At 53.9% G+C, this 15,003-nt stretch overlaps 1 protein-coding gene across 2 annotated transcripts in view; it reads right to left on the bottom strand.

The window, feature by feature from the left end:
• The window catches only part of ACOT11 (acyl-CoA thioesterase 11), a 45,576-nt gene that overhangs the window by 6,641 nt on the left and 23,932 nt on the right, over nt 1-15,003 (bottom strand). For both annotated transcript variants that reach the window (XM_012722694.1, XM_012722693.1), the window contains exons 2-9: nt 12,441-12,651; nt 11,152-11,221; nt 6,910-6,970; nt 5,605-5,703; nt 4,979-5,114; nt 3,279-3,450; nt 2,041-2,160; nt 642-786 (exon numbers count right to left, since the gene is read on the bottom strand). In XM_012722694.1, the coding sequence (XP_012578148.1) occupies nt 642-786; nt 2,041-2,160; nt 3,279-3,450; nt 4,979-5,114; nt 5,605-5,703; nt 6,910-6,970; nt 11,152-11,221; nt 12,441-12,579 (942 nt within the window). In that variant the 5' untranslated portion in view covers nt 12,580-12,651. The remainder of the gene's footprint in view (nt 1-641; nt 787-2,040; nt 2,161-3,278; nt 3,451-4,978; nt 5,115-5,604; nt 5,704-6,909; nt 6,971-11,151; nt 11,222-12,440; nt 12,652-15,003) is intronic.

The following is a 15,003-nucleotide window of genomic DNA, read 5'->3' as shown; positions in this document are numbered from 1 at the left end:
TCTCTTACTGCCCAAAGTCCAGCTTTGGAGCAGGGGGTTTCATAGCCTGTGCATGGCCCCGTGAGGTGGGCAGACAGAATGAGGAACCTTCCCCGAGAGCAGGAACGACTTCTCCAAGGTCACTCCCTGTAAGTGAGCAGAAGGCCCACAGGAGGCACAGGGAAGCTTGTGTGTGTGTGTCTGACAGCCTTTGAAGCCAGGCCCTTGGCTCTCATCTTTGCCTGTCAGCATAATCATAGAAGTCACCACTTACTGAGTGCCCACGGGGTTCAGCGCCTCCAAAGACACCCGTCCCCGCCCCCGACAGTCTTGTAAGGCTGGGAATGCAGAAACACCACTTTACAGTCAGGACTAGAAGCTTGCAGAGGGCACCCCTAGACTGTGGCAGAGGCACGTTACCAGCCCACATCAGGCTCCGTTCAGTGCTCTTCTAACACCACAGGCTCGTGAAGGCCTCTCCACACCCAAGTACAAGCCAGGCTCACCCACAGGGTCTTTCAGGTAGAACAAGGGCCCCACCTTGCATAGGGGCATTCTAGGAGTCACACCAGGCACTAGCTGTAGGGCTGGGACTGTAGCTCCCCAGCCCTCACAGGGGCTGGCAGGCCCCAGCACCCCACGGCAGCACTACCCCCACTCACTCCAGGCTGGGGCCGAATCCAGGGCAGCTTCCGAGGCTGGTTATCCGCATCCAGGACCACGAAGGTCATGAAGGCGCTGTTGATGTGCCGCCGGTGGGTCTCGGCCTCCTGGCGGTAAGCCTCCACGCACACGCCCACCTCCATGCTGTGGGCAGGGAGGGATGCGTCATGTAGACAGCCCTTCCCGCAGTGCTCACACACGCACACACATGCAGTTCTTCCATGTCACATCCGAGTCCCACCCGCAGGGAACCATGGCTGTCCCCCCGCATCAGCACGGAGGAGCAGCGACAGCCCACCTGGCCGGCCCTGTGCCTGTCACTGGGGACACAAATGAGCAAGACTGCCTGTTTGTGCCCTCACGCCTCCCTGCTAGGGGTGGGCAGCAGCAGAAATATAACATAGATTTTGGCCACTGCAAAGGATTATGAAAGGACCCAAGCAAAGAAGTGGAGCACAGAGCCGGTCAGAAAACACGCTCCTCACACATTCCCAGCGCTAACAGCTGTACCCCGAAAGCCTGGTGGCTGCTGTTGCTCTACATCTTCCTGTCTTTATTCACTAAACAGGAGCTGTCGCCACCCTTCCTGCTCAATGTGGAAGACTAAGGGCCCAGAACACTGCATCATACAATAAGGAAACCAAGGCCGAGGGCAGGTTGCTAATGCCTGAGTTGCACACAGCGAGGAGAACAGCAACAGGAGCTGGGCCCCTTGTTCAGGGCTTCCCTTGCACAGCAGCAGACTATGTGATGGGTAGACTGTGAACGTGAATACTAACGCCGCCGCGGCAAAGGCTGGCCGTCAGCACATATTTTTCTGGCATTCGGCTAGTAACGCGTCATTGAATTCTCCCAACTATGAGGGACTTGCGGTGAGCATCACAGCACAGGGAAAGAACTGAGATTCAGGAGGGGTTAAGTAACTTGCCCAAAGTCACACAGACAGCAAGGGGGGGTGCCAAACAGGATCCCAGGCAGCCTGGCTCCAGAGCCCTCACTTTTAACCTCTACAGTATGATCTCTGAAGTCACCAAGAAGATACACATCTAAAGGAAGTTCTCAGGGGAGTATCAGGTAAGGGCACTGGGGCTAACTGTTGTTTTCAGAAATGGGCGGGTTTATGAAGGACGGAGCCCAGGCAAGAGGCGGTCTGCGATCCGAGCGCCAACGGCTCGCCGGGCCTGGAGGCTGGAGTGGAGGCAGACCCGAGAGCATGGGTGCAGCCGAGGGGGCCTGGAGAGGGACTTCAGAGCTGCGTCTCAGGGACGGTGGAGGCACCGAGCAGCCAGGCAGGGCAGAGAGCTCATGTGCAGGGCTAAGGGTTCCCAGAAGCTTGGCCAGCATGTCCCTTTGGGGGCCTCAGCCCGGGGACCCATCCCGCCCATCCCAGCCCCTCACCTGTGTTTGAAGGCGTTATTCACAATGGCCTTGAGCACCAGGCGGTCCCCAACCTGGGATGGGCCCCGGAAGTGGAACATCTCAATGGCCTTCAGCGTCGGGAGAGCGCGGCACAGTCGACTGCAGGAGGCCAGGGTTTGGGAGAGCAGAAGAAATGTCCCCAGTATGTCAGCCACAGCCCTGGGTCAGTCACCTCCCTTACTCCCTTACCCAGGCCCAGCCCAGACCACAGGCTGGCCCCGGTCTGCCACTCCCACTCCAACCACCAAAGAAAATAGAATCACCCAAGGGAACAGACTGAAGTCCCATTTCTCAGCTGAGAATACTGAGGTCTCTGTGCATGGCTGAGCTTTGTGGTGCCTAGGGAAGGGCTCAGGATTCATCCCTTCCCCGTGTTCCCTTCCATCTTCACACCTTAGCACCTGCTGTTCCTACCACCCAGCAGCCCTCCCCTTACCCAAAGCTACTTGCCATTCCAGAGCTCCTCCACCAGGGAGACTTCCCTGGCTACCCCAATTCTGATTGTCCTCTGAGCTCATCACACTCAGCCTGTGTCCCAAAGGTTAACACAGAGGAGGGCGACTTGAGCCAGCCGCTAAAGGGTAAGGAAGATGCACCTGGACTGAAGCGGCTCTGTGTTGGTGCAGGCAAAGTTGGCAGAGGACCACCGTGAAAGTCACAGTGACCGTGAGTGAATGATGGTTACCAAAACTGTACAAAACACCCTGACATTTAGAGGACTCACCCCAGACAGGCACAGAGGTTACAGGAGAAGGAAGGAATTGTTTCCCTTTGCAGGAGAAGGGAAGGGTCACAGAGGCTTCATGGGGGAGGTGGGCAGGATTTTAGCAGGCCAAGAATAGTAGGGTGGCATGGCGGGAAGTGAGACCAGGAGGCAGGGCAGAGGCTGAGAATGCCAAGGGTGGAGGTGGGGAGGGCAAGTGGCTTTAAAGGGAGCGTAAGATACAAGGGAAAGAGGAGGCAGGGTGACAGCAAGGGGAGGCCCGGGCCGGTCAAGGGGCGTGGGGGGTGTGTTACGTGCAGGGGCTAGAAACCATCGAGAAAGGAATGATGAGATCAGAGAAAAATCATTCCTCTGGTCCTCTGGGTCTGAAAGCCCCAGTTAGCCTAAAAACATAGCCAAGCTCTGACACCTTGATGCCTACACCAAGCTGGGGAGCAGGCTGAGGGAAGGAGGAGGATGATGCGGGGTGCAGAGGCGGCCATTCCCCCCTCACCTGGCTGCAATGGTGGCCACGTTCTCCATCCAGGCCATGATCTGGCCCCCAAAGGTATTGCCCTGGTGATTGGCATGGGGGGGCAGGACCAGCTCCACACTCTCCACGTGGGTGCTCTCGGCAGGCACCACGTGGCAGCAGTCTCTGCTGTCCAGGTCTGCACAGGATGGGGCTGAAGTGGGGAGGCAGGAGGTGAGATGGTTCCGGGGGCAGGCTGTCCCCACTGGCAGCTGCAACCCCCATCACCACCTCACTCCCTGGCCCAGATTCTTTTACTTCCTCTACACAGAGTTGCTGAACTTGGCCACGGAATGGAAGGAAACGAGGAGGCACTGGCCAGAATACCAGCACATACCGAATTTCCCTCAACCCCACCCCATGCAGGCTGTATGACCTCGGGAAAGCCAAGTAACGTCTCTGAACCTCAATTCCTTCGTCTGCACAGGGCAGAAATGAGACGCCACCTGACATACTGGGATGAAATGTGACCATGTCACAGAGGGCGCCAGCCTCAGTACACACCCACGGGGAGCTCGCTCCTCTCTGCCCTGACACGCTCATCTCTGGGGGGCAATGGCAGTAGGATACCCTCAGTAGAAGAGGGGTCTCCCAGGAAGAGACCTCACCAGGAGGACGTATCAAGGAGAAGCCATTTTGCTTGTCTTGCATGTTGCTTGGAAATGCCATAGAAGGGAAGACAGGCGCCCCCTGGTGGTGCAAGGGGTTAATTCTTAGCACCATAAAGCAATCTGCAGCCCCTGCAGCAGGAGTTCGATCCCACCAGGGCATGACCCACATGGCACAGCAGGACAATTACAGGAGCAATGGGGCCCTGTCCTCAGCAGAGAGACAGCACTAGATGAAGCTGAGTGGTCCGCTGAGCTGGGAGGCCAGGCTAAGGCCTGGATGGAGCCTAGGCTCAGATAATATATAGTGTACTCAGTGCACAGAGAATACTTTGGGAAAGATACCCCAAAATGAGCAACTTAAAGAGTTGCCGCTGAAGGAGCCTTAATTCTGGGGTAGGAGACAGTCTTGCTTTTTGTGCTATAGCTACAGCTACATATCATTTCTATTTCTTTTTTTTTTTTTAAGATTTATTTATTCATACAGAACCTGGGTATACGCCAGAGATTCAGGGGTGGTGAGAGAATTCACCAGAGACTGAGTGGGGAGCAGAATAGGCAGATTAACGAAGAACACTGCTGAAGGGAGCAGTGGGCGAGAAAGGAGAGGTCTGCCGTGCCAGGTGGGTCACCTCCAGGGCCAGGATCAAACTCACACCAAAGTGGTTGCGGCTGGCTTGCGGTGCTGTGTCCTAACCTGTTGTGCCACCAGGGAGTGCCCTATCATTTTTATTTCTAATCTTTATATCTAAACCCATCTATCCATCCATCCATGCACAGGTGTTTTAACAAACCCTCTAGTCGTCCGGCCAAGCTCAACACCACCCTCCTAAGTGCCTTGACTCCTAGAGACCAGATGCACCTGGTATACATCTACCTCCATCTTCTCCCTGCTGGTGGACAAGAGGTCAACACGCCCCTCTCCCCGAGGGAGACCTTGAGGCAGGAGGCCAGCCAGCCTGAGGCCACCAGTACAAGGACATCCCGAGAAGACACCGTTCCTCCCTCCACCAAGTGGGGGCGGGGGGCAGGCCATGCAGGAGGCCGGCAGCCCCTGTACCCACAGCCCCTCACCATCCTGGATTGCACAGTTGGCCAGGAGGTCCTTGATGGTGTCAGCATAGAGCAGTCGCATGCGCCGGCGCTCGGCGGCCACGCTGTGCTCCGTCTTCTCCTCCTCCGTCCTCGGCGTGGTCTGCTTCAGCTTCACCTGCGGGCAGAGGTGGTTGGGGTGCTCAGAACAAGTCCCTGAAAAGGCGCAAGGGTCAGCCCTCGGGCCACCACCTCACTCCTGGTGTTGGCAGATCATTATAGGGCTTCACCCCCCACCCTTGGTCCCCATCTTCCTGTCTCTGTGTTGACGTCTGCATCATATCCTTCCTCCAAATGTCCCCTTGCTTAGGCAAAAGCACAGAGGAAGGGGGGTGTCAATGCAGGCTTGTGAGGAAATGGTAAGACCTGAAGAAGCCTCAGGTGAGACGCACAGGTGAGATGCACAGGAGGAGGTGAGGCAGAGGAGAGAGGGAAGGGCCCCTGGGGTTGGACTGGAGTGGGGGTGGGGCTTCCTTTTGGGGCTGTGGATTCCCTGCTGAGTCCCCGCCTCACCCTCCACCAACCCCAGCCTCATCACCTGTTCCAGTCCTGCCTTGACAGGTAGCAGGTGACCCGGCAGCACAGAGCAGCCAGGTGTAGTCACTCACCTTGGAAAGCTCCCTCTGGGCCACAAAGGTGGCCAAGGCCTTGCACACAATCCATTTGTCCTCAGAGCACAGGTCCTCAGAGGTAACCTGGATGCCCACCTGGAGGACCATAAGGTGGGGGTAAGAGCTAGAACTCACTAACACAAAGTACCACAGCTCAACGAGACAGGAAGTTCACCCCAAGTCTGGCACTGGGATTTCTGGATCACCCACTGGGAGTAGGCTAGGTTCTGATTCTGCACCCTCATCACTTCCCTTTTCTGGATCTCAGTTTCCTATAAAATGGGAGTCAGCCTACCCACCCTCACGGGGTTAGTAAGAGGAGAAAAATGAGATTGTATCTATGAAAGGGATTAAGATGAATCAAATTAAAAGTGGCCAATTGAAAGACCAGACACCTGAGGATGCCTGGGGGTGCCGAGGTATTTGTGGGGTGTCAGAGACAGTCAGGACTCGGCTAGCCTAGCCTCGGTGGTCCCTCAGGAACCCTGGCCCAGCTGGGTGAAGTTGTCTGGGCCTGACCTCCATAGGTAAAAAATCAAGTCCCTGCCCAGAGCTCACAGAGCCCTGCAGCACGGGAGTCATGTCCCCATTTTACAGAGGGGAGACAGAGGCTGTGGGAGCTAAAGTAATGGGCCTAATACTCTCTCTGCTCCAGTCTAGTTGCCAGGCTCAGCTGTAGAGATTCCCCCCATCTTCCATGACCACCTGGCTGCCGGGAGAGGCTCTGAGGCTGTGTGCAAAGGCCAAGCTACTAGAAGTCAAGTCCCAGATTGGAATCATGTAGTTTCAAGGCCCTGGGCCAAGTCCCTTCCCCTCCCTGGACTCCCTCAGATGCAGGACTTTGGACAAGAAGATCCTCCCAGCTGTTTCAAAACGCTGGGCCAGGCCTACCTGATGGTGCAGGGGTTAAAGTCTCAGGAATATGAAGCTTTCGGCAGCCACTGCAACCTGAGTTTGATCCCTGGCCAGGGAGCTGACCCACATGGCATGGCAGACCTCTCCTTTCTCACCTGCTGCTCCCCTCAGCAGTGTGTTTTGGTCAATCCACCTGTTCTGCTCCCCACTGTCTCTAGTGAGTCTTCTCTCTCTCTCTCACACACACACACATACACCCCACCTCTGGCCAACACCCCAGTTCTTGGATGCATAAATAAATAAAAATAAATCAATATAAAAAAAAACAAATAAAACCCTGCGCCCTGACCAGGACTCTGAGTGTGAGTGTGTTAGGACAGGGGCTGAGAATGACAAAGGAGAAGGAAACCTAACCCCCCACCTCCAGGCAGAGCCCACCCCACACACCTCCATACTGGAGTTGAAGGCCCGGTTCACCTTGGCCTTGATGTTCACCACTTGTCCAACGCTGGGGAAAGAGAAAGAGGACATGAACCAGAAGGGCAGGGGAGGGAAAAGAGGCACAGGAACCTTGCCGGGCAGCACCACGTCGTGGCTCACAGAGCACATTCATTTCTGTGCATCACCAAATTCTCAGAGCAAGCCAGCAGTCATGTGACCCCATTTTACAGGTGGGGAAGCTGAGGCTGAGAGAGTCGCATCGTCCCATCCAACTCCATCCCTCCACTTCCCTCTGCTCCCCTTTGTCCAATTAATGCCTGACCTTCCTTTTGCTCTCCATTCTCCCTGCCTTCCTATGGCCCCGTAAGCGTCACCCTCCTATACTTCTTCCTGCAGGTTGACCTGTCTTCTCCACTCTCCTTAAGTTTCACGGGGGCAAAGATCACGTTTGTTTTGCTCATCATTGGCTCTCCAAGGCCTAGCACGCAGCAGAGTGACAGTGGCTTGCTGAATTAAAGTATCACACACATATTAAATGTCTTACAAGTGCAAAAGGCTAAAAACAGAAAGGAAAACATTTTTTAATGCCTACTACGTACCTCACTGAATTCAAGACAAGGCTGGAGGGAGGCTTCAGGAGGACTGAGCATCAGAGGGGTAAGCCATTTGCTCAAGGTCACCCAGCTAAGAGTGATTCTAGACCGTGTTGACTGCACTAGCTCCATTCTCTCTGGCTGCAGCTTACCCCTCTGGAATGATCTCTGGGCTGGATGCAAAGTCAGAAGGACTGGGGGAGCTGCTAACTGGAGGCAGCAGGGAATGACCAGCTGCTGGAGTGTGGGAGGAGGCAGCAGAACTTGGGGTCTAGCCTCATCTGGTCACCGAGTGACCTTGAGGTGCCCTTTCCCCTTTCTGTACAGAGCTAATGAACAAGGAGAGCATAGAGCTTATTTCTTTCTCCAATGACTCAGCCTCCCCTCCCAGCCCCACTGCACCCCAAGACTAGTAAAGGTCCATTCCAAGGGCAGCCTGGTCAAGGGGCAGGAGGGGACCTAGTGGTAAGGGTCACTAAGGCCTGGGTTAACCTCTACCTTGACTATCATGCTACAAGCTGTGTGACCTTGGATGAATCACTTTGCTCTTTGATCCTATTTCCTGGTCTGTAAAGTAAAAAAAAAAAAGCATGATGCCGGGGGTCAAGGGAGAGGAAGCTGAGGCCCTAACCCAGGTCTGGCTCACTTTCGCTAGGGACTTGTCCACCCCTGGTCATTCTCTCAGCCGTACTAATAATCATGTAAGGGGTCATTATTTTCAAGAGCTACACATTGACATTGGAGGAACGGCGTATATAACGCTGCAACTTCTTTGTAAAATAGCTCAGTTTAAAAGAGAGGGAGGGAGGAAGATAAGTATATATATTTATTTATCCACATATAGATAAAGCAAATTTAGCAAAATGTTCATTATTGAATCTCAGTGGTGATCATTACACTATTCAACTTTTCTATCGTTTTCAAAGTTTTCATGGTAAAAAATTGGGGGAAAAACTTCCATGATCCTTAAAATAAAAATCTATTTTTTGTGGTGCTAAAATAGAAAGAGAAATTTGTGACGCTCCTCCTCCTCTCCTCTTACTCTTTCTCCTCTTCCTCCTCCTCCTATTCTTAGCTTCCCCACAGGCCAAGAAGACACCCATCAGACTTCAGAACTTCTCTGCCTTCCTGACTCCCTTCCACGCCTCAGCCCAGACTGGATCCCTCCTCAGGGCTCACCCAGCCTCCTAGGCCTCACAGCTCCCTGTAGGTGTTCCTCACATAGCAGAGGCACAATCAACAGCCAGCCTTGTGCAAGCCCCTCCCTGCGGCCAGTTTACTTGGTCCCTGGGGGACCAAGTTGACAACAAATGACACAGTGATGCTAACAGCAAAGCCCAGATGATGGCGAACTCTAGGGGCAAACAACAGGCTTTCCTACTCTAGGGGCAAACAACAGGCTTTCCTACAAATAAGTGTCAAGTAAAAGGAGAGACAGACAGAGACAGAAAGACAGCAAAAGAAACAGCCATAGATTTGGGGGTAACATCCACAGATTTGAAAGATTACTGAAAAGACACAGCAGCTACACAGGGCCTTATTTGCATCCTGACTTGAGGTATAAAAATAACTGGAAAGGCCCTCCCTGGTGGCGCAGCAGGTTAAAGCACAGCACTAAGAAGCTAAAGCCACTTCAGCATGAGCTCAATCCTCCCCCCACCCTCACTCCCACCAGAGGTGACCCACAAGGCACGGCAGGCCTCTCCTGGCTGGCCCGCTGCTCCCCTCAGCAGTGTACTTCGTCAGTCGGCCTGTTCTGTTCCCCAGTCTGTCTCTGGTGAGTCCTCTCACCACCCCTGCACCTCTGGCCTGTACCCCAGTTCTGTGTGCATAAATAAATAAATCTTTTCTAAAAAATAAGTGGAAAGCAAAACAAAATTGTAAGTCCTTATGGGCAACTGAATTCTGACTGGTTATTTGATGTCAGTGAGAATTATTCAACTCTGTGTTAGATGTGCTCATGATATTAAGGTTCTGTTTAAATAATTCTTACCCTTTAGAGAGTTACATTTGAAGTTTTTTAAATGACAAAAGCAAAAACAAAACCTTCCCCCAGTCTTTCCCCACTGCCCACCAGGCCTTTCCAAGTCACTGGCCATGCTCTAGGTCCCTCCCCAACTTGCTCTCCTTCCCAGGATCCTTTCTGGATTTTTCTATCCCTAGCTCATCAGAGTGCCAGCTGCTGTGTTGGCAGAACTGGTCCAGACACAGCTCCACCAGCCTTCAAAGTGTCATTATATGCAATTCAGACTGTGTAGAGCTAATTCAAACATCTCCTCCAGGAAGTCTCCCTTGGTTACCTCTATGCCCCAGACATACAGAAATATAACAATGATTAAAAGCAAGGGCTCTGGGGAAGATTGCCTGACCGGTAGAACGTTCTATGTCCTCCACTAGCTGTATGACCTTACACAAGTTATTTCACTTCTCTGTGCCTCAATTTCCTCATCTTTAAAGCGAGGCTACTAGTAACGAGATCCACACAATGTTGTTCTAAGAATACACCCATGTATTTAAAAAGCATTATAAATATTGACAAAGCTCACACAATAATAGGGGAACTGGGTGTGGGTACATGCAAATTCGCTGTACTATACAGTCAGAGTTACAATTTTTTTTTTGATAAATCAAAACTATTCTAAAGTAAAAGACATTTAGAAAAAAGCATGAGGGCACACCTACATGTCAGAGCTCATTATTAGCACAGAACTTACCTTTTGAAATGAAATTAGCTTCTAAAGCTGCCTCCCAGCAGACTGGGGGTTCCCAGGCAGAGGGACTATGCTCCAGGGACTCTGAGTACCCCAAGCCCAGCAGGGGCCCTGGTCCAGAGAAGGTACAAGTAGTGATGAAAGACTGAATAACATAATCCAGGGACTGGACAAACTTTTTCCTTAACCATGACACAATGGGCAGCCAGGAAGTCCTCAGTAAGCCCTGGAGGAGGGCTAGATGCTGTCGGAGAGTTCAGAGCAGACCTCAGGCCACAGCACTGAACGCCACCCGCAGCCTGTCCTTCAGCAGGGCTTAGGAGTGCTCCTCGGTCCCAGCAGAGCAGAAGCAAGCTCAGCAGAGTGCAGTGCAGAGCTTTCTAACGGACACAGACATTTTAAAACAAAACAAAGAGAAGCAGCGAGCATTCGTGAGCTATGTGACAGAAGTCATGTAAGGAGAAGCTGAATGGCCAAGCTGTCAGCTCAGACTGCCGGGGTGCCTTGCTGGAGCCTCCTACACTGGCATAACCATGAGCCACACCGAAGGGCAAGCACCAAAAGGTATCTACTGATGCAGTCTAATCCTTCCATTTTGCAGATAAGAAAACTGAGGCCCAGGAAAGAGACCGACTTCCCCAAAGTCACACAGCACCTGGTGCCCTCTCAACAATGTCCAACCCCAAGCCTGAGGCAACTTCCTCAGCCCCACCCAGACCAAGGCAACCTACCCCACAGCTCTCAGCAGCAGGCCAGCTCCCAACTCAGTGCTGCCTCTAGAGGCCCGCAGACAGGCCCTTGCGCCCAGAGGTTCCCCCACTCCATCCGCAAGGGCCCTTCTGGTCAGACGGTCAGGTTCCAGGCAGCACACAGGCTGACAGGAGAAGGACCTGGGTTCATGGGGAAGAGAGCAGAGGAACCAAGAGGCGGGAGGGGCCGCTTACCTGATGGTGTGCTCAAAATAGATGTCGTCCATGGAGGCCGTGACACAGGGGCACCCAGCGTGCCTCTCGGCTGGCACCAGAAGAAGAGAGTCGTAAGTTAGCACACTCCCTTGTCACTCAGGCCTCCCTCTGGTCAAACAGCAGATCAGCCAGCTGAGGCCTGGCCTCCTCTCCTGCAACCCCACCCTTCTTTTCTTTTCAATAGTACTTTTCCATAGTACCCAGCCCTGACCTGCTTCTTTCTACTGGCTGGCATTTCTCCCTTGTGCTCTGCTCTAAGTTACTGGAGGGTAAGGATCTTGCCTGCTTTGTTCACTGCAGTGGCCCATCCTGGAACAGCGCTTGGCACATGGCAGAGGCTCAGTAAGGAACGACCACTCCGTGCCATTCTGCTTCCCAGCTTCCTCCAGGGCCCACACCTCTGCCCAGTCCATGTCAGCCACTTTTGTTCTCCTGCCCAAGTCACTCCTACCCTCTGGAAACCCCTCTCTATCCCCAGGGCTGGGTCAAGGCCTCTCGTCTGTTCTCCCAAAGTCCTCTTTTTCCTGATCCCATCAAATGGCCCCAATACACACATACACCGCCCCCACAGACTTGAAGCTCCCCCTGAGTTGGAGAGGACTTGTTCCCCCAAAGCACTGGAATGACTTCAATTCCACTAGACTCCACTCTACTCAATACCAGGAGCTGGGCAAGGCAGACAGCATGGACTCCGCCCACAGTGCTCTGAGAAGAGCCACTTTTTTTTTTTTTTTTAAAGATTTATTTATTTGTACATACAGAACTGGGGTACAGGCCAGAGGCTCAGGGGCGGTGAGAGACTTCACCAGAGACAGAGTGGAGAACAGAACAGGCAGATCGACGAAGTACACTGCTGAGGGGAGCAGCGGGCGGGTCAGGAGAGGTCTGCCACGCCATGTGGTCTCCTCCGGGGCAGGCGGGAATTGAACTCATGGGGAAGTGGCCTCAGCTTCGTAGTGCAGTGCTTTAACCCGCTGCGCCACCAGGGAGGGCCCAGAAGAGCCACTTTTAAGGCTGTGTGGTCCTGGAGCATGGCCTTAAGGGCATGGGACCAACACCAGGAAATTAGGGGTCTTAGGGCTGGGCCGATGGGGCTCCGAGCTGAGCACTGAGAAACTGGAGAGGGTATTTCAGGCAGGCGGACCGGCAAGAGCCAAGGCCAGATGAGGAACAAGGCACTCAGGGGGACAGTGACCCTCTCTGGAAACTGAAGCCTCTCCTCTGGGCGTGCTTGGGGGAGGGAGGACAGCCAGGCGCTGCAGCCTCACCAGACAGACAGGCCGTGGTGTCGATCCACTTGAGCAGCTGCCCGATGCTCAGTTCGCCACGCTGGTTGGTATGGCAGGGCAGCACCAGCTGGCTCATCTGCACTTCTGTGGGGTTCCTGTACCCCTCACCGTCAGCCATGGTACAGTCCTTGTCATCCACACGCGAGGCTGACCTCCGGGAGGTGCGGCCCGAGAACACAGAGGCAAAGCCCTGGCACACAGGGAGGGACCAGAGGTCAGCTCACAGGAGGGCGTCCGAGTCTTCCGGCCCCTGAGACCTGAGGGCCAGAAGAGGTGCCAGCACCCCGTGGACACTGCCCACCAGAACCCAACCCCAAGGGTCCCCACCCAGAGTCTCAAACCCCAGGGGACCGTCTGGATATCACTCTTGCTCAGTTTCCTTTTGGCCAGCAACACCATATAAATACAACCTTGAACCTGAGGGGTGGGAAGGGGAGCAAAGAATTGAATAGAGAATTCAGCCCTCCTCACTTCAGCTCTCGGGCCAACATTTTACAGTTCACCCACATTCTTGAGAGATTCCCCGAAAGCAGGGGGGCTGCCAGGGATGTGTGTCCAGTCAAGTGTTTCTAGAAGCAGCTATTTCCACCCCAAAAGGCTCCCTCCTGGGGCTCCTTTTTTTTTTTTTTTTTTTTTTTTTTTTTTTTTTTTTTAAAGATTTATTTGTGCATACAGAACTGGGGTACAGGCCAGAGGCTCAGGGGCGGTGAGAAGCTTCACCAGAGACAGAGCAGGGAGCAGAACAGGCAGATCTACGAAGTACACTGCTGAGGGGAGCAGCGGGCGGGTCAGGAGAGGTCTGGCTCGCCATGTGGTCTCCTCCCGGCAGGCGGCAGGCGGGAATCGAACTCATGCGGAAGTGGCTTCAGATTCTCAGAGCTGTGCTTTAACCCGCTGCGCCACCAGGGAGGGCCTGGGGCTCCTTTGTTGGAAGGATGGCAGGGGGTTCCTCCACTGGATACTCTGTCTTCAGCACCTGGCTTTGTGGACTGGGAGGCCCTGGCAGTCACAGACCAGCTGTCTATCCAGGACAGCAGCTGCCAGTGGGAGAATCTTCACAGTCATGAATTAGAAGTGGTGTTTCCATCCAGGGCCCAAGTTCTCTCAGGCCCCAGGGAGAAAATGTAGGGGGGACGCTTCAGTCCCCGGTATTAAAGGGGTGGGGGCAGGAGAGCCCAGCCGCACGCACTCAGGTCTCTGGCCTGCTCTTCCTCATCAGCCTGTGAAGGAGACTGGGACCTCTGCAAGTGTGAGGAAAACGACAGGAAGAGGAGGGGTGTGGGTTCCAGGCCCCACAGACAGCACCCACCATCACCCAGGCTACTGACGCTTACATAGCGTGTATTAAGCCTCCAATACTCTCTGGAGCATGAATATGTACTAATTCAATTTTATCTGCACAACCCACCTCTGAGACAGGTACATCACTCTCCTCATTTTACAGATGAACAAAACGAGGCCCAAATAATAGCAAAGTCCAATTGTGATGCCAGAGGTCTGATTGCTTAGGGTCTGAGCTCTGACCTCAGGACACAAGCTTGCAGGGCCTCCTGGGACTGAAATGATGAGTCCAGGGTGCTGGGCCTGGACAGAGCTGAGCAAAGAGCTGGGACCCGATGCTGACCTTGTCACAGCTGCAGGATGGGGCCAGTGAGGACTCCTGTGTAGTTCCTCTAGCTAATTCAGTAAGTTCAAAACACATCTAGGTGACCTGTCAAGGTCATTAGCCCCTAAGTAGTAGAACTAGGATTTGAACCAGGCTGTCTGATCCAAAACAGTTTGGGGGGTCCCAAGAGGTAGTTGATTTCTGGGAGCCCCTGGGTACCAGGCACAGTACTAGGTATGAGAAGAGCAGAGGGCAGTCGCCTCTGGTGCTCACGGGGTGGGTGGGAACTTGCAGAATGCCAGGCTGCCAAGCTTGCAGGCTCCTACGGATAGCTCACAGGCTGCGGAGGTCCAAGCAGCAGGACTCGTCACCATGGTAACCACTGCCAAGGCATTTCCGGCCCGGTGTGCACTGGGGGCCTCATGGATGTGGATGCGGGTGGCTGACTTTCTGGGTGTGGGAGACAGTAGAGGGAGTAGGAAGGCAGACTCCACTCACCTACACTCTTCTTAAACCCCTCCCGCAGCCAGGGGTTTTGAGCAGAGCGTTCCAGAAAGACCCTGGAGAAAGCCAGGGAAATGGCGGAGGCAAGATGCAGACGGTAAGCAGGCAGAAAAAGGAAGCAGACCCTGTGGAGCAAGTATCTGGGCAGTTCTGGGCACACACACAGCTCACACGCTGTCGTTCACAGCCGCCACCTCGCTGGAGCCTCACAAGGACAGCACAGGGTGGGCCTGTTGACTCCATTTTACAGGTGAGGAAAAAGCCCTACATAAGCAGGCAGGACTCCCGAGTTCAGGCCTCTCTCTGCCTTTCCCCTGATCGGTTCCCACTCCCACCAGCCTCCAATTTCCTGTTTCCACTAGACTCTAAATGCCAGGGGGTAGGAACGTTGTCTTGTTCATTTGTTCACTCATTCCTTCTCTGCTGTATTGG

Source organism: Condylura cristata, unplaced genomic scaffold (genome assembly GCF_000260355.1).
Source record: "Condylura cristata isolate star-nosed mole 26May11 unplaced genomic scaffold, ConCri1.0 scaffold00008, whole genome shotgun sequence".
NCBI classification, from domain to species: Eukaryota; Metazoa; Chordata; class Mammalia; order Eulipotyphla; family Talpidae; genus Condylura; species Condylura cristata.
The sequence above is the reverse complement of the archived record's forward strand: the minus strand, read 5'-3'. Positions and strand labels throughout refer to the sequence as shown.